Below are 19,507 nucleotides of genomic sequence, written 5' to 3'. Positions count from 1 at the left end.
AATAAATTGCCCCCTAGTGGCCAATACGCAAACATCGGACACAATGGCCATTCACTAGTGGCATAGGCAAGAAAAAAGTACTACTACGTATAATTACAGTAGTGTTCCACCTTGTGGAAAGAGAGCGCCGTTACAAGAAATGTTCGTTTTAGTGGAATAAAGTGCCTGGTTAGTTAAGATACAGCCAGGTTGGATTTTAAATTAATAGAGCCCAAAGATAACTGCCCCACAAGCTTCATATGACTAATATATATGAAGTACTCTGACATTACTTGCTATCATGTTGCTTAACAATAATATTGTAATAGTGTATATGAAAAAATAAAGAAAAATAAAACATGCTGAACATACTTTATTAGTAAATACGCAATATATATATATTTTATATACACCGTGTTTTTACGGTTTATTATTAGTGTTATGTGATATATTTTCTAATAATATGGTTTTATGAATATTAATACATCAAGTTAATATAAAAATAAAATATATACAAAAAAGATTATTTAAAACTTATTTTAATTGTTTCAGACGATATGCCAGAGAAAAAGTAAATACAACATGTATTTCCCGAATCTTCCACAGGAGGCCATCTTGGAGTGAAGTACTGTACTAGTTCTTCCGCGACTCAAGGGGGCGCTCGCCTGTTGTCACTAAACGTCATCCCGGGGCTGACGAGGCCGCCCAGCCATGTTGAGAAGTCTGTCAAGCAAAGTGCAGCCCGCCATTGTGTAGACACCAAGCAGGCTCTGTAGGGAAATAGGGGCGCTCAGCTCTACGCTTCACCCGTAGCTACGCGAAATTCTCCAGCCTGCCGCTCGAAATATATTTGGGCAGTCTGCCGGGGGGGATTTAAAAAAAAAAAGACATGTCAGCCAGCAGCCTCCTCGAACAGGTAAAGAGAGGTATTTTCTGAAGCGAATTGTCAGCATCGCGCGGCGGCTACGGCTAGCGAGTGATAGCTTAGCTTCGAGAGGCAAAAAGCGGCTGTGGCTAAGTAGTGCAGCAGTAGGCCTTGACCACCTGCTAAACGGAACTGCTCAACCTAGTATCTCTTCATCTATTTTTCCCCTTCCTCTTTTCTCATAAATCAAACCTTCATGAATCACCTGGACCCAATCCAGAGACCGAAAGGCCAAGGAAATAAAGGTAAGAGTCTTCTTCCCTTCCGATCACTTATTTGGGACTTGAAAGCTCGCGTTAAACGTGTGCTGGTCGCTTTGAAGCGCCGTCGCCCCTCATTCTAGCCCAACACGCCTGCCATGTACGTCGGGAGTGCTAAACTAGGCCTCCGGTGAGTCGACTGTAACGCGGGTTCCCACGTTTCGCTCCGAAAGTTGACTACATGATACCCATCTGGAGCCCCCTTTTTCCTCGCTAACTCGCTTTGTATCGCGATGGCACGTGTGCGAGGGAACCGTCTCGCACACGTTCCCGATCCGTAGCTCACATTGGGGACATGGAGGTGGTTTTAAAAATTCCCGGTGACTTAAATCGTGGCTCGCCGGCTTGGTGAAGTTTATGTGGGAAGCAGCCTTGGCGCTCGTTCGGGACACTTGTTTGCTTAGCCTGCTAGCCGCTAGCTGGTTGCTAGGTTAACCCCGAATGACACGTCTTCTAGACATGGACTTCAAGTTAGACATTAGATGTATAGAGGGAATTGATATTATTATATTTCTATTAATTACAGAATGGAATCAAAATAACTAATCAGTGTGATTCACACGCATATACTCGTATTTGTATAATGCCAACAGCTATTAAAAGTACAAACAAGGGAAGCCTTGGGAGGAATTTAAACATTTCAACTTAATTAATTCCACTTTAACAGTGGCAAGGGGCAACAACGTGGACGTGTGAGGCCACCCCAAGCACCTGATCGGGCTAGTAGAAATTCCATAAATATGATTTAAAATCGACATGTTTTTGCTTTATTTGTATTTAATAATCAATATTCCCAGTTTTATCTACACTATTTAATTCTTCATAATCAATTTGAAGTGTTGTACACATTTTTACACGTCTTATTCATCTATATTATATATTATATTCAATAACAGTTAACAGGAGTCAACATACAGTCAACAAAATAAATGGAAACAAATATTTAAGATGGTTGAAAACACTTATTTATAACATTTGCTCATCCACATTTGAGAGATACCTGTGCTACTATAAACTTGGTAACATGAACTTTTTTTTTGTTGTTTTTCCAGTGCAAAACGGAGCTGTGACCCAAAAGGATTCCTTGAATGATGATGAGTTTGAGCCTTATCTAAACACTCAGGCCAGACAGGTAAGCGCTATCGCACCTTTTTGCTACTGATAATCTAACTTCATCCACAACCCGCATGTGGGAAGCTCATGCTGCACAACAGCAGTTCCCATTGCAAATGTAAACTGTGAAAATATTTTAAGCTGCTGCATTTCCGCAAGTGACGTACCACTTGTCAGATCCTATAAGCAAGATATTTAAACACAAACGGTGCAGCAGCACATGCAGATTATCTAGCAATACTCCCAGTTTTATATATACTATGTGATCCTCTCTGCTATGACTAAATGTAACTAAAAACACCTTGTTTGTCCCCTCAGAGCAATGCCTATACGGCCATGTCGGACTCCTACATGCCCAGCTATTACAGCCCCTCCATAGGATTTTCCTACTCCCTCAACGAGGCAGCATGGTCTACCGGCGGGGACCCTCCTATGCCTTATCTGGCCTCCTATGGACAGCTAAGCAACGGGGAGCCCCACTACCTCCCAGACGCCATGTTCGGGCAGCCAGGCCCTTTGGGAAGCAACCCCTTCATGGGCCAGCACGGCTTCAACTTCTTCCCCAGCAGCATCGATTTCTCGGCGTGGGGGAACAGCAGCTCTCAGGGACAGTCGGGCACGCCGCAGAGCTCCGGCTACAGCAGCAGCTATGCCTACGCTCCCAGTTCCCTGGGAGGGGCCATGATTGACGGACAGTCCCCCTTTGCACCCGCTGCCAATGAACCCCTCAACAAGGCGCCCGGTATGAACAGCCTGGACCAGGGCATGGCCGGCTTAAAGATCGGCGGCGCGTCTCCCGGGGGCGGAGGGGACCTGGCTCCCAAGGTGATCGGCTCCGGCTTACCGGGAGGGGGCCCTCTGGGTCCCGTGTCTAATGTTGGACCCCCCAGCATGCCCCCCGTCTCGATCGCCCCCGCCAAGCCCGCCTCCTGGGCGGACATTGCCAGCAAGCCAGCCAAGCCACAGCCCAAGCTGAAAACCAAGGGTGGCATGGCCGGGACCAATTTGCCGCCTCCGCCCATTAAACACAACATGGACATCGGCACGTGGGACAACAAGGGCCCCGTGCCCAAAGCGGTCACGCCTCAGCAGGTGCCCCCGATTCCCAGCAACGGGCAGCAACCCAACCAGTCGTCCCCCCAGCCCGGAAGCACGGCGGTGGGCAACCCGCAGATGCCCCTCAGCAACGGACAGCTGGTACCCCCGATTTCCCAGATGGGGCAGCATCAGCTCCCACCTAGCGGGCAGCCCGGTATGGCTCAAATGCCCCAGCCGCCTCTCTCCCAGGGCCCCCCACCGCCAAGTCAACAGCAGCAAGCCGCCCAGCCCACCCGCTGGGTGCCCCCGCGGAACCGGGCCAACGGATTCGGGGACGGCGGCGGGACCGGTGCGGGCCAGTCTCCTCCCACCTCCTCCGGGGTGGGTATGGTTCCTGGGGTGTCCTCTGAGCCCCACCCAGTCTTAGAGAAGTTGCGTATGGTCAACAACTACAACCCCAAGGACTTTGACTGGAACCCCAAGCAGGGCCGCGTGTTCATCATCAAGAGCTACTCGGAGGATGACATCCACCGCTCCATCAAGTACAACATCTGGTGCAGTACGGAGCACGGCAACAAGAGGCTGGACGCCGCCTACCGCTCGCTGGGCGCCAAAGGGCCGCTCTACCTCCTGTTCAGCGTCAACGGCAGCGGGCACTTCTGCGGCGTGGCCGAGATGCGCTCGGCAGTGGACTACAACACGTCCGCCGGCGTGTGGTCGCAGGACAAGTGGAAGGGGCGCTTTGACGTGCGCTGGATCTTTGTCAAAGACGTTCCCAACAGCCAGCTGAGACACATCCGGCTGGAGAACAACGAGAACAAGCCGGTGACCAACTCTCGGGACACGCAGGAGGTGCCGCTTGACAAGGCGCGGCAGGTGCTCAAGATCATCGCCGGCTACAAACACACCACCTCCATCTTTGACGACTTTTCGCACTACGAGAAGCGTCAGGAAGAAGAAGAGTGTGTGAAAAAGGTAACGTTGACCCCTGGAAGGCAGTGAAACTTGAACTTGGGTTGACGCTTGGGTGTTAGCGTGAGTGCAGGCGTAGCATGTTACCTAGCAACAGTGAAACAAAACTTAGAATTCCTTCGTCCGTTCATGATTGAGTCCAATCAGTGTGTGAATTAAACAAAGTTGAAATCGTCTGTTAAATGAACTGGAGTCAACGCACCCCTGTGCACTTTGGGAATGTGCCAAGTTACCAAGCCTGCAAAAGAAGAACTGGTACTGTACAAGTTCAAAAATATGTTGAAGACTTGTATCAATTGAGATATGAGCTTTCAGTGAAAAACAAAATAGATAACTAAAGATGTATTAAAATATATAGACACACTGAAGAGAAAATAACACATTTTCTATTAATGAATGACCAGCTGGTTTTGGTTTATAGTTAATATTAAACTGCATAACCGCAGCATTTCCTACTCAGCAGCATAAGAGCGATTTTCGGACCATGAGGCAAAGTGGCATGGAAACCTTCATCGTGGTTCTTCTGGTCCTTTCGCGAAAGCCTGCATTGTTAAACGATGGATCAGGAGGAACGGCCAGTGTGGAGTCATTTTTGTTTCTTAAACTGAATTTGAAAAAAAGACTGACTCTTGGCAGCAGGCGACGTATGTTTGATTTTCTCGCCCCCTTAATTAGTGATTGAACTTGATTTCACAATGACGTGTTTAATGGTGGCAAGTTGGCAACCGTAGTCATCATGCCAGCAACTTCAAAATTAAAGCATGTCAAAGCAGTGATGTTCATGTCTTCTCTGAAGGCTAAGAATTATTTTGAAGTTGGCCCCCCCCTCAATGAAATGCATAGCAAAAACAATGACACCTGATTTATGAAGCACCGCAACTTTCTCTGCATTCAAGACGTTTCAGGAAGCAGCTGTAATAAAAAAAAAAAAATCACCCTCTCGTTTGTAGGGTGGATGCTTTCTTGAGCAATGTGTGGGTTTCTCCTCCAGTCTTATCCAAGAGCCTCTCCAATTTATGGATTGAGTGCCAGTGAGTATTTCCATGGCACTCATGGGTAGATTACATGGCCTTGAGTAAAAATCCAGAATTGACTGCTATTTATTTAAGGCTCAAAATGAAAAAGAAAGACTGTTTGCTGATGTGTTGAAGCATTTGGCGTTAGTGGAACATGAAGCAAGATGCTGTGGTTGTGCTTGTCGTATTCTTTGTATCATGCAATGTTTCTAAAACAAGTGGATTCAGGACAACGTGTCGGTATCAAAATTGCTCGGTGGAGCCATATATCCATGAAGGGTCCTCTTTTGTGCTTGAAGGCCAGGAAACACAATACGAGGATGATTTTCAGTTTTCAAATGCTGGGAAATCTGTAAAGAGAATATTAGAGCGTATCTATTATTTACAGTGAATTGGTTTTAATTGATGAATGTATTTATTGATGGTACGCTTGACGAGTTCCCCAATTTGATTCTTCCAAAAGTTTATATAAATTTTAATTTTTTATTGTAAACAAATGATCCAAGGGTTAGTTTTTTTTCATCACCTGGTGTGTTTTTGTGGCAGGTGGAGGTCCAAGGCAGCGAGCCATATCCCAGCAACCCAAGCAGGAGTCATTACAGGCTGCAGGTAAATTCATTTTGACCCCGGTGTCTTTGTCAAAACAAACAAAAAGTAAAATGGAAGTTTACATCACACGCACCGCAGAAGTGAAAATTGCATCATCGAAGAGAGCGAACTATTTTGAATACTTCCTCAATATACACTGATGTAGTTTTCCTGAATTTTTGTCGACATTTAAAGTTGACAAGTTTTGTTTGTCCTTTCCAGGATCGCCAGGGACGGATCAAGTAACAGTTGGTGCTTTTGTCAAAAGACTGCAAAGCAACCCCCACCACACCCCCCCTCCCACCGCCAAGTCCCCCCACCTACCTGCCCCCCCCCCCCCCCCCTCCTCTCCCCAGCCAGCCATTGCATCATCACATCCACACGTCTCTTTATTAAGAAACCCTAAAACTGAAGAAGGCTGAAGAATTAACCGAGGATGAGAATAAAAACACAATGAAGACTTTCTTGATTTCTTTTGACTTTAAAGACTTTGGAACTCGTAGTTTAAAAAAAACAAAACAAAAAAAGAGACAAACTATTATTCCTAGGACTACAACTTAATGCATAGCATCCTTAGGTGAACTCTTGTTTTGCCATTCCACTGCATATGCTTCTTCCCCCAACCTTTTTCTTTTTTTTTTAAATGAAATGATCAACTTGACCTTTTTTTTTTTCTTTTTTTTTTAACGGTCCAAGGGCGAGTCTGTAATGTTCACATCCACGTTTGCTCGAAATGTTCTCCCAAGCTCACGAGTGGGACTTCTCCTGTGTCTTTTCTGCATCTTCATGTTTTCTGAGGACACATGGAAAAACTGATTTTTCTTTCTCAGCAGGTCTTCATCACAGACAACCCTGTTCTTAAAAATGTTGCCATCTTGTTTTGGGTTTTTTGTCCCCTTTGAGCTCTGTCATACCCTCTCGTTCTTTCTCCTGGAGGTGACGTACAGAATAGCTGTCGTTTGTTTTTTGCATGCGTCGGGATGAATTGCTTTGAGGATGTCGTAAAGGGAGATGACAAAATGCGGGTCGAGAGTATAAAAGCAGCAGAAAAGGTTAAGTTGAGTATCATTTAAAAGAGGCCCCGCTAACTAATAGTCTTCGTTGGACTTAATTTGCTCGCCTTTTCTTTACCCCCCTGGACAGCTTGATTCATTGTTGCGATGGGCTGCGTTCTTTTCGGGGTTCTTTATATTTTTGTTTGTTTCTCCCTTTTCTAACGACAGCGATGCGAGTGGCCTTGCCCCCACTCTTCCTATTAATCAGTTCCAAAGTAATAAATGTGGTATATTAAGCAGAAATGGTGTGTATTCCCCTTGTTTTACTCAATTCAATTGATGAATGTTTTTGATTTATGAAACCCGTCCATCCCAAACATGATTTGGACCACCTTTCCCCACTAACTAACTTGGCCTATCTATGCCACAACATTCCCTGCTGTCCATTTCTGACAGTTTCCCGAAACAACTCATAATCAAGTTAGCGTCTATGGTTTTGTTTATTTCTTCAGAATGACATTTTTGGGAAGTTTCAACACAAAAAAAACACAAGATCCTCTTTCAGAACTACTGGCTTTTATTTGTGGCAGAATAAAGATGCTCCACAAAATGACGTCTGCTTTTTTATATATTTTATTTGACTTATAATTTACTTATGATGGGCCAGTTATGGAGCAAGCAATATCTGATCATTTATCACACTGATGTAGCTCTCTGCAATCCGCCATTTTCTTCTGCCGATTAGCTTGTAGTTTACAGAGTGTCCGCAAGAGGGCGATGTGGTATCAGAGTATTGTAGATCTTAACCAGACTTAAGCCTCTTGAGCAATCAACCTCAAGCCAATGTGATTATAATAATTGTATTTTTGGCCCTGTGGTCAAGCTATCCCATTTATCGGTCTAAGGATCAAGTAGATTTGTGGCTATAAGTTATATATTTTACACTACAAAACTATATACAGTGTATATTTTATGCAGCATTTTAGCTCCAAAGTGGAACTCTCAATATGGCTAATACAATTTAAAAACATTTTGGGATGATTTTTTGTTATGCAAAACGTCCAGAGCCACACTGTCTAATTCATATACTGTATTCTTGATTAATTATATGAGCCCATTTTAACATAAATTTTAAAATTTGAAAAGAACACCTAAACGAATGATCTTGAATGTAAATATCCCATATTGAAATATCCTGTTTCAAAATAGTAAAAAAAAGTACAAGTTGAACCTTAATTTCTTATTTAGCTATTTTGTAACATAACGACATATTAGAATAATTATGATTAGTCAAATTAGCAAAAAAAAATTTGTTATATATTTTTATTTTTGCTACTTTACTAGAAGAAATTGACTCTTCCCGGCTACCTCACTTCCGGCTACTTGACCGCGGGAAGCCAACTGAACCCAAGGTACGCCATGATTTGATGTCTTTTTGAAATGTAAGCTTTTAAAACGCTGCTTTCTGCCATTAATTGTCACATAAAAGCTTGATATTAATCATTCCTAACATTCCTATTTATTTTGTTAATCTATGTTTTATCGCGTTTGATAGTTTGGAGTTCCACTTGTATGGTCATGGCGTTTCCTACTGGTAAGTTTATGAACTCAATTGTTTAAGGGAGGAGGCGTCCAGGCTGGGGTTAGTTGAGGACGCTGACAATAGTGTGTCGACTGGGGCTGGGGCTGGGGGTGGAGGTGGGCGGCAGTTGGGGCCCGGGGCCGACGGCACGTGTCGCGTGTGCGTGGAAAGAAAGCACGCTCCCTCCTCCATGGGCTCTCCCGTGACTCTTATCTAGGGTCTCCAGGGACTCCATTTTGGCTCCTCATTGGCGCTGAGCGGATGGAAAATTCAAATGAATAGAATTAGTTAGGCGGCCGTAAGAGAGACAAGGCAAACTCCGAACTTTTTTATTCTTCCATGTAAAATTGAACGTATTTCATTTACATTTGATATTCTATTCCAATCAAAAGTTTATAAACAATGTTATGGTTTTCTGGGTCCTCTCCTCTAGCTCACTCTGCTGGTTTTCAATGGGATTGAGGTCTGGGGACTCAGCTGGCCTCTTAAATTATTTTCAGTATGAGATAAAGCTCACTTTTGTTTGGCTTTTGTGTTATTGTCCTTGTAGCTTGTCACCTGTCAAGCTGAGAGGTGTCCTTAATATTTTGGTTACCCCATTTCTGAAGAGAAGCTCTCCATCTTTTGCATAGTCAGTATGTGTGTGTACGTGTAACAAGAACGTGCTCTTGTCTTTTTAAATGTCTCCATGTGTTACTACCCCTAGTTAGTGTCACATCTTTTTATTGGGGATGTTTGTTTATGCTGAGCCATTTTAACTATACACACAAAAAGACAAGAAAAATGCTGGGATGAGCTCCCTTCACCCTGTTATTAGTTGTTGTGTGCAGGCGAGCGTGTGTGTGTGTCTGTGTGTGTGTGCGCAGTTCAACACTTGCCGCCGCAAGGTCATGCTTGTGCTTCATTGTGCCTTCATTATCATAAGGCATCCATCTCTTTCTTCCATTAGTGACGCTCCGCCATGTCGCCTGCGCCGACCTCTATTTACATGACGAAATTAGATTGATTTGACGCTGCCGAGTGTGTGTCTGTTTGTGGAAGCAGGGGTCTTCCGATGAATGGATGAAAAAAAATGATTTTGATAATTGGTGCAATATTAAGAAAATATGCTTTGATTTATTTATTCTGGAATAAATTGAAAAGTGCTTGCACTGTTAAGTAGTGGTGGGGCATTATATTTTGAGTGCTTCCTTGTTTCACAAGAAACAATATATGTACAAATCAATATTCATCATTGAAATGAATTGAAATTCCACTGTGCACCTTTCAAGGGGGTGTGGCCTAGCAAGTGATGTTTCCATGGCCAAGAATTTTTTTATTCGTCTGTTTGACCGTACTGTTTAATAAAATGGGAGAAAATTGCATCGGGACTTTTTTTTGCCCCCATTCCACTCGTACAGTGGCGTATCAAAAATATATAATGTCTGGCACAACAATTCCCACCCCGCGTCGAGTAAAGACCCCAAAAGGTCATGTTATTTCCCCATATAGACAATATTTTGCTTTATGTTATACATCAAAATGCAAAACAGCGGTGCTCTTTAACAATAGCAATAATAATATGTCACGATGATGTATGGTAGTGGTGATGGGGGTGGGGTGGGGTGGGGGGGCTATATATTAATACCTGCTGTCTAACAACCCCCCCCACACACACACACACACACACACACACACCCGCTTCATTTTGACTGAGGGGAAAGGTGGGGGGTGTCCCAATTCTATAGAGCCGACATGCATAATGCGCAGACAGCAAGCAAGATGGCGGCCTGGAAGAAAAAAAAAAAAAAAAAGCTGTTGATGACCTCGCCACACTTGCCCTTCCGCACGCGCTCATTGTGTGCATTTCAAAAGGACCGTCAGGAAATCGCAACATAAAGACCAACACGCTGCAGTGAAGGTTCTGCTTTTAATGCTTCAGTGTTGGAAGATTGACAGCGGTGTCAGTGCACCACTGCAACGATCACAAGAATCATTCGGATTCATTGAATTTGTTGAATCAAAATGATGTTTTGGGAATTTTTAGAAAAGTCTCTCTGAAGTTCGTTTTTAGGATGTAAGTCTTCAAACGCTTCTGAGTGCTCAAGATGGTCCATGGGCCGACCGTAGGTTTAAATAGCGTTATAATGAGCGCCATGGTTGTTCCAATTGAAAATATATACATTTTTGAACTATCAACATTTTCGGGTTTTTAAAAAAAGCAAACATGGATATTTGGTGCATAAAATGGTTTCTTTATTGGGATTTTTTGCAACAAAGTAGAAAAAAATAATGACAAAAATACATACATGAAAAAAGTTGAATAAAAAGCATTCATATTTAAATTGATCTCTAAATTGTTATTTTTTATGGCTAAAAATGTGGGTACCCATATGCATTTTTTTAAAATATTTTTTTAAATTATTGAGTTATTTGTATTTATTCTCCTCTCATATTATTTAAAAAAATAAGTTTTACATATTTTCTTCGTTTTCTGATTTTTTTTTCTCTATTTAAAAATTAAATCCCACAAAATTTGCAGGTGCATGTTTTCCATTGTGAAAATCACCATTTTCACATTTGTTATACAAATAGCCATTTTTTTTTCTCTCTTTTTTCTTTTTTTACGGCGTTTGCCACTTTCTAACCTTGCGTTGTCATTACAGGTCAAGTGGAAACTGGCAGACCTTCAAAGTGTCCCGCTGTCACCACATGGCACCCCCCCCCCCTTACCACCTCGACATGCGACCCCTCTGCCCACTTGGCCCGCACCGCTAATCCGGTTCCGACGGAGCCACGACCATGTCTTTTGCGGTACCGGACCGTATTCCCGCGTCAAAGCAGCTTAACCTTCACTGCGCCTTTTGTGCGCCGCGTCCTGTGGGCGGCCCGTGGCTACGTGACTTGTCGCCGTCAGGTGAGCGAAGACTGTGGCTTCTCTCTTGGCATTCACCGCGTGCCTTAATTGTATTGAAATTAAATCAAGGTCCACTGTGAACACAAAGAGCTCAAACCGAACACCGGAACCTGCTTGACGTGGATGCATCGGGACATGAGCGATTGCGGCGAGGGTGGAGGGAAGCGGAGGGGGCAACAATAGACCCATGCATCCATGCGAGATGTAGCGAGCTACCTTTCGGCCAGGGCTGTCTGCTCCCATTCCTGCACACAAATTCCCCCCACACGCCACCGCCGCTTAACGGCTTTAAGCGTCGCATCGTTACAGTCGGTAAAGCCGCGTCGTTATCCCCCCCCCTCCTCATCCACCCCCTCCCTCCCTTAACATCCTCCCACTCTCCCATCACCTCTCTGCCGCTAACAGGCTGGAAATAAACAAACGCCAACGGTGGCGCTTTAACCACAAATGTCAGTCCAAGGAAGTTTACAACTTTTTTTTTTTCTCGACCATTAATCGCTTTACCTAGAAAAATAACATATGCACTTGTTGTCATATCCCAGATGTGAACAGGAGAGGAGGCTGCAGTATTTCCTCTCGTTTTGGCGCATCCGTGGTCCTGATTCCGCATCCCGAGGTCGGTCCTCTTGCCGGCTTGCGGGATAAAAGAGGGATGCTGGGATGGCGGACGACAAGGGATGGGAGGCATGCAGTCAGGAGAAAGAAAAAAAAAAAAACAACAAAACAGGTAGGGATGATTTTATATATCTATACCATTGTGGAGGAAAAAAAATCCATTCAGGGAAGGAAAAAAAAAAAAGCCCAAAAGGATACATATATAAGCCAAGAAGGTATATATGTATGAACATCCAAGGGAAGAGGAGATAAAGGGATGGAGGAGGAGGAGGAGGAGGTGGAGGAAGAGGCGACTGGCTCGCGCACAGACACACTGCGCTGAGGCGAAGGCACGAGCGGCAATTTATGCTTTCTGGTCGACACCACCCCCCACCTCACCAACACACACACACACACACACGCTCACGCATAGACAGGAGCGTCCCGCCCCTATCTGCCCCTGTCCCGTACTGGATGCGTGGCCTATCTGATCAGTGCAGAGGGATTAACCAACCAGGCCAGCTGGCAGGGATTACACAGGAAAAACTGGGCTGGGGGTGGGGTGGGCTGGATGTGACTATGCTATGGTTTTGGCTAAAAGACGAGGGGGGGGGGGGGGGGTGCGGTGTCTTGTCCCTTTACATATATGTAGCGAAGTACGCAGCCGTCGTCGCGTGCAATCGTTCGGGGGAAGTTGCTGTATGATACGTCATACGTGGAAACGAACGAGGACATTTTCGGCTTCACTGCGGAAAGAGCAAAGCCAGTCCACAGTGCGAGAACGTATTCGGTTCAAACGTATCGGCACAAAAAGAGATGAGGTCCGGTAGGAAGAAGAGAACGTTAGAGTCACTGTATGAGGACGTGAGGTGCATTCTAAAGACTCGGAGGACGCTTAGGTGGGACGTATGAGGGTCATGAGAACAAATACATGAGGTTCAGTGTATTAAGCTTACTTGTGAATTGGGTTCGGTTCAAAGTAAACCCGCAACTGAATTATTTTAATAATTGATGAATCTCGATTCTTTTGTTGAGTCGGCAATGAATCGGATTTTCATTTTCATCCTTTTATGGAGAGAAAAAAAAAAAAGAGTACATTATTTCAAATTTAGAGTCTCTGAATAGTGGATTCAAAGAAGATTCATTTGATAATCGGTTAGATAAAATAGAAATACCTAAAGAAATTCATTTAAAATGAACCCTGGAAAGGTCACATATGATATTAAGTAATAAATACCAAAATGATAATAAAAGTGAAGTACATTTTTGCAGTTTGAGTTTGTTTTATAAATGTACGATGTAATTTTATTTCATTTTCATTTTTTCCACAGTGCATCTTTATTTCCATTTTTTTTTCTTTTTTCAATTTTAGTTTTACTTATCCCCAAGTGTCATACATGTAAGTGTAACACTACACGTTTGATAAATGTATGTAGATGCTGCAGGAGGCAGCATGCAAAGGGTGGGGGGGCTAGCGAAGGGGAGGGGAACCCCCACGGGAGGTGGGTTGGGGGGGCGGAAGGGGGACGTTGGGCGGCGGGCAGCTCGGCTGACAATGCAAGGTTTTGCCCCCTGACCCCCTTGGCGCTCCATCATCCGTCAGCTGATCGCGGGAAACAGGACAGCCGTAGGAACAAAAAAAAAAAAAAAGCCCACCCCACCCCTCTCCTCCGCTAACAACGTCGATTGGAACGTACCTTACCTCCATCTCATGCTTCACTTCCCAAACCTTTACAATCCATCTGTTAACGCCGCATTTCTATGTCATTTCACTTTTCCAAGGGCCGTCGTAAATTTCAGGAAAAAAAATAGGATTCGATTCAACGCGTTTAATTTCGCTTTTTATTTCTGTACACACAAGCTCCCGATGTGTCGTTCATTTGCATTTTAGTGCTGCACCTCAGACACCCCACCCTTTCATTTTAATCAAGACGTAAAATATCTGTTTTGCATCAAAACTGGCAGAATTGATCAAATTATTTTCAAGGTGCAATTTTTTTTCGCTTGAGTTACGTCGAGTGTTGCTAAGCGTTGTTGCGGGGCTGTCGACTGCAGTTTGAGCTACAGTGCATAGGACAGACACACACGCGCACCCACACACACACGTAGGGCCAGGCATACAAGCGCGGCTGTAAAATCAAAGCGACATTTTTAGGCCCTCAAAGACATGCACAAAATGGCGTTTTTCTATAGCGGATAGAAAGAATAGGACAAGGTGGATGTGCGAGCGATAAAATGAGCTTAGATCCCCAATGCCGGACGTAAAAATAACTGAAAAGAAGTCCCGACTTGTGCTTTGATTTAGGGAGATAATGGCCGGGTGTATTTTTTTTCTTTGATTCGGTAAAGACGTTAAATGAAATCCTTTCCGCAGCTTATTCTTTCTTCCTTTACCTTTCAAGGCATTCGTATTTTTTTTTTAATTCAAAATACTATTCGTCCGAGATTAAAATTCTAGTGAATAACACTTAATACTGTATACATGTCATTCTTTGTATGTAATTGTAACTGTTACATTGACTACTCTTACATGCGGTCAATATTTGGATTAAGGCCACAATTCCAATTTCTGATCCATTCGGAATGACCCATTTAACATGATTTACTTGTGCATTTGAATAACCCGATAGAAGCAAACATGATTTCAAACATGTGAAATTTAAATGTACCATATGAGAACACATGAGGTTCAGTAAATGAGAACACCGTCGTCTGAGGTCCACCGCACGAGATTATTCTTAGTTTGCTTTCGAGAACACAAGTTTGACATCATGAGGATTGTTTGAGAATTCGTGAGAACGGTTTAGATGATGAAATGAGGTTTTGTTTGAGAACTCATGAGGTTCATGAGTATACGAGGATTCCCACGCAGGAAGAAGGCGGCGGCTCGGAGTAGAGCCGGGTCGGGACGAGTAGAGCGCAGGCTTCGTCCCCACTCGGGTAATCCGATGGAGAGATTAGCAAACAGGCAGCATTTGGGCGGGATTATGGAGTCATTAGAGAGGACTGGTGCTCCAGAGCCTCGCTCATGTGTTAATATGGCTTTGCACGTCTGCACAGATTGTCTTCCGTCGGCTGATGAATACTCTCACAATATTAAAATGCGCCTCACCTCTATGTTTGGGTACCATAATCGATCATTTTAAGCAGAATCAGTTTTATTAGTCAATGTTGCAGCACAGAAGTTTTTTTTTTAATGGTAGTTGCAGTACTGCAGTAAAATACAAAAATATATTAGTTTGATGTGTACACAAAGGTAGAGTCAAATAAAAAAATATATTTCAAATTGTTCATTGCAGCTTGGTATTTTTTTTTAAGTGATTAAAACTAAATTTCCTATTTCAGGTGAAAGGGGTACAAGATAAATAACTGAATTCCATATTATTTTCATCCCCACTGTAATATATTTAAATATGACTCAAAAATGCCCCTGTATTTGTGTGTGTGCGCAATGTCTGAATGCAACCCATATTTTGTCGTCGCTTTATTCCCATCTGTCCACCTCAAATATTTTCCACTCCATTAAAAATCACCGCACTGGATTAATACGTGACATATTTCATATGAAAGACATTTGCACTATGCAATCAAATCTGCAGCACTTTTAATACAATAAAAGAAATAATATTGAGTCATTTGAACCTGCGCAGATGAAATCGCTATGGAGCGTGATTGGGGGCGATGCGGCCTACATGACGATGACGAGCGGGTTTAATCGGGATCAGGAAGTGCATGCGTGTGTGTGTGTGCGTATGTGTGTGTGCGGGGAATTACCACAGTCTGTTACATGGATTTCTTCTATTTGCTCTTTAAATATTACTGCAAGTATTGGTGGGCTGTTCTGTTCATTGACAGCTGATCAATGCATGTTTGCGTGTGTGTGTGTGTTTTTGTGTGTGTGTCGCAAGTGTCGACGTCCTCCAAAGGAGCGCAATATAACTCCCACACTCCAAATAAAATTGTCACCTTTCGAGAACCTTTCTGCAACTTTCCTTTAAGCACGCAGACTTCAAAAAACAAAATCAGCCGCGTTCTCCCCCCAAATTGACAAAAATCCCGCCGCCTCTGCACACACCGTGCCCCACTTCCCTTTTCACCATCCCCCCCAAAGCCTTCCTCCCTTTTTTTTTTTTGTCAAATAAATTGCTGTGTGACCTACTTCCCGTTTTTGCACCGTTCTTCTCATGTTCACATGTTATTGTTTGACACATGACTGATTCGCTTTGGGGCGGCGTACAGTGGGGATAAAGAAAACATAAAAATGATGATACAAATGAAAAAAAAAGAAAAGTGAAGAAATTATACAGCACTGCGTGTTACCCCATTTGACCTTTTTTGCAAAAACACAAGAGTAGACAGTATGTTTGCCGCTTTTTAAAATGATAAATACTCTGCTTTTGAGTTTTTAATTGTACTCGAGATGAAACTACATGGCTGACATATTCTGTGATGAACAATAACGTTCATAGAATGTCATGCAGGCAAATCAATTTTGCAGCCTAGTTAAGCAGAAAGCACTGCGCTCTTTTTTTTTTTTTTCTTTTTTAATTTTACTAATATGCGTGACTAATTTATAGACTCGCAATGCAGTTTTGGAACTCTGTTAAGTTGAGCATCGCTGTACCCTTAAAGTCAAGAGTGGTTGTTTATATATGTTCATTTTCGTTTCTGTCCTAGTTTCTGTAGTAGTGTTAGGTTCACTGGAGGTTTGGGTTGATTGTACGATAACTTACCGTATGAGGTTTACGCAATTAGTTCATGTGAGATTCATTCAGAACATACTAATGAGATGATAGTAATTATGAGAGGTGCCACATTAATTGGATGACAAAGAAGTCGACTGTTTTCCCTCCCACAACGGCGCAAACAGCCCTTTGTACTTGCGCGTATGAGCTTTACTACATAAAAACGATAGGTTCACTGTGTGTTGTCAAATGCGCTACATAAATAAAGTTGCATTGTACTGTATGGCAAGCCTCAGGTAATGAGAGATGTACTAGCCAGAGCTAACTAACTGCTAACTGGCTGCTAACTGGCGAGTTGCCTGTTCTGTCATTTCTTGCCGTCATGGTTTTGAAAAAAACATTGTGCTGATTTTATGTTCTGCAGTTGCTCACAACCTTTGCGAGAATTATGAATGTTTCCAGTGCATGAGCAATTGTTTAACGCGCTGCCACATCATGGCAGTCCACTTCCTGTCACAGCGCTAAGAGCGGCCGGGCTAAGCCACTCTTGGCCTACATACGAGCCTAAAACAGCAGATTAGGGAACTGTCCTTCTAATCCCATGCACCAGGGCATGTGCCACTGTCGCCATGCAGTCAGCAGCCAATCGGCTTGCCGCGACAGTCACTCTAGCCCCGCCTCCTCCAATCCATAACATCTCTTTTTTTTGTGTGGGCATATCTCTATCAAAATAACAGCACACTGAGATTAACACCCTCCCCGCCCCTCCTCCTACCAGTTTGAACCACCTGGCTTCCCCTTTGCACTCCCTCACCTAAAGCACCAGTCCTGAGATTAGGGTTAATCTGGACCTTGTGTCATCCCGCATCCATCCATGCATCCAGCCATCCCGCAGCAACCCCCACACGGCTCCCTCTTTACCAAAGAGGCTTTGCTTTTCAAATCCTTTATGCCTCCATCCTCCCCTTGCGGTGTCTTTTGCGCCAACTTTTCCCTCCCGCCGCAGCCAATCGGCGAGGCGAGATTCGTGTCCCCGAGCTACGCTGCGAAAGACACGCGAGCGAACCGATTCATTGTTTCCGCTGCTTTCAATGCGTTCTCAATTGGCCGCCGCTGTGAAAAGTGGGTTGCATGCAGCGGTGGATGGTGGCTTCACGTACAATGGAGGGGCTTTTAAGTGATTTAAATGGAAGTCTGGAGGAGTCATCCCCTCCAAAAAAATCGCCCATTAAGACAGCCGGGTCCTCGCTCAATCTCAGCCCTCGGGGTCAAAATGAAGGTTCGGCAATGGTGGCGTCAGCAAACATATTGTTCCCCTGCGTCCTTTTCATCCGTTTGGCTTTGTCTCAGCACATAAATGGCATCTTCTCCCCCAAGCAAAGTCTCTTCAGGAATAATAATGATAAAAAGAAAGATGGTGGGACGGAGATTTAGCAAAAGATGTAGGCCAGAAATAGTTGGTAAATGGAGGAGGGGGTTGGAGGGAACGAAAACCCTGTAGCGTTGGTAAAATGCTTGAATGAGGAAAAGACTGCAGACCTTCGTAAAAATGTAAAGAGTCAGCATGCGTTCACTGCTCCCCTGGCTTATGTGGTTGAGGTTGTTGGGTTCACGTCAATGTGGACGTTCTGAGGCTGATATTGTCGATTAATCGGAGTGATTACAATTGCTTAAAAATCCTATTTTATCGCAGGGGCATGAAAAATGAAGTCTTGAATGTACGATTAGGACGATAATCCAACTTTTGTCACATGGCCTAGGTATGACTCCAAATTTGTCACGTCGTTGCTTTTTGAATCCGAAACCCCCCCCCCCTCGTGGAGCGTGACGCTACTTTTAACCGACCGTGGCAGAGCAATCAAAGCCTTTTGTTTTTCGCACCGTCCCACCTGCTCGCCGCCACGTCGGCGGGCCCTTTTGAAGCTACGCTAGGCGGCGTGATTTATATTCTAATTAGTGCAAAGTGAGACTCAAGCAACGGTGCGATTACACGCCCAAAAACGCTCATCAGACTCGTGAGTCACACAGTTGCTTCCAAACAAACAAACCGCCACGTTCGCTCTTCACGAACGACAACATGGCGGCCGGCGTGCCGAGTTCACAATGCAGCGCGCTGCGTGTGTTTATTCATTTCCAGGTCACTTGATAATCACTTTGATACTTAAAGCACATCTGCACATCGCTCTGCTCTCGTTGGCTCACAATGAAACAGCTGCAAGCTGGCGGACGCATTAAATCCTGCGGCACAACACACACACACAACGCACAAGCCTACACAGGCATGTACACACACAAGTGCCCATTAGAGGGCATGAGCACAATGGTATATATACAAACACACACACAAGTGAATTCTTTGATAACCGTAGTCATTTACAACATGCGCTAAGTCACCATATCGAGGGAATGTGTTGGTGCTGCTGTTTTAGTTAGCAACCGAGCTGCTACCGAATGTGACTATTATTTGCAATCACGCTGGTCACAACGATAATGCTATGCATTGTTTTGCTGTAGTTGGTTGCACACGATGATGCCGCAGACAACCAGGCATTGTTTGGTAGTGTTTGCGTTTCTTACACCCCCCCCCCCCCCCCCCCCCCCCCGCTACCTTTTTTCCGCCTTCTCCCGACACCGCAATCATCCTGCATCAACAGGCTCTTGGTTCATCTCTTTCTCTATTTCCTGCGCTCGTTCTTTCTGCCCCCCCGTCCTCACTCTTTGCTCGATTTTCATACGTGCGCTCGCACTCCCCTCGTGTCGGGGTAATTACCTGGCATTTGCATTGCAAAGTCGCCCATGCCGCCCTCAGCTCCTCCGCAGGTGATTGAGCTTCATTTCCCCGCCAGATAAGAGAGCCAGGAAGA

At 44.2% G+C, this 19,507-nt stretch overlaps 1 protein-coding gene and 1 long non-coding RNA gene across 2 annotated transcripts; both read left to right on the top strand.

The window, feature by feature from the left end:
* Nucleotides 1-636: 636 nt before the first annotated feature.
* On the top strand, nt 637-7,189 carry ythdf2 (YTH N6-methyladenosine RNA binding protein F2). The gene is made up of 6 exons (XM_088399888.1): nt 637-895; nt 1,125-1,149; nt 2,217-2,296; nt 2,596-4,290; nt 5,850-5,912; nt 6,114-7,189. The coding sequence occupies exons 1-6, from the start codon at nt 869-871 to the stop codon at nt 6,135-6,137; spliced, it is 1,914 nt and encodes a 637-aa protein (XP_088256014.1). The 5' UTR covers nt 637-868; the 3' UTR covers nt 6,138-7,189.
* A 1,078-nt stretch (nt 7,190-8,267) lies between these two features.
* On the top strand, nt 8,268-12,209 carry LOC148385165 (uncharacterized). The gene is made up of 3 exons (XR_015863317.1): nt 8,268-8,298; nt 11,114-11,364; nt 11,907-12,209. It is a non-coding gene; the product is annotated as an uncharacterized LOC148385165 (long non-coding RNA).
* The last annotated feature ends 7,298 nt before the right edge of the window (nt 12,210-19,507 follow it).

Source organism: Syngnathus floridae, chromosome 16 (genome assembly GCF_059516105.1).
Source record: "Syngnathus floridae isolate MCC-2025c chromosome 16, RoL_Sflo_1.0, whole genome shotgun sequence".
NCBI lineage: Eukaryota > Metazoa > Chordata > Actinopteri > Syngnathiformes > Syngnathidae > Syngnathus > Syngnathus floridae.
This window is presented reverse-complemented; position numbering and strand designations above follow the sequence as displayed.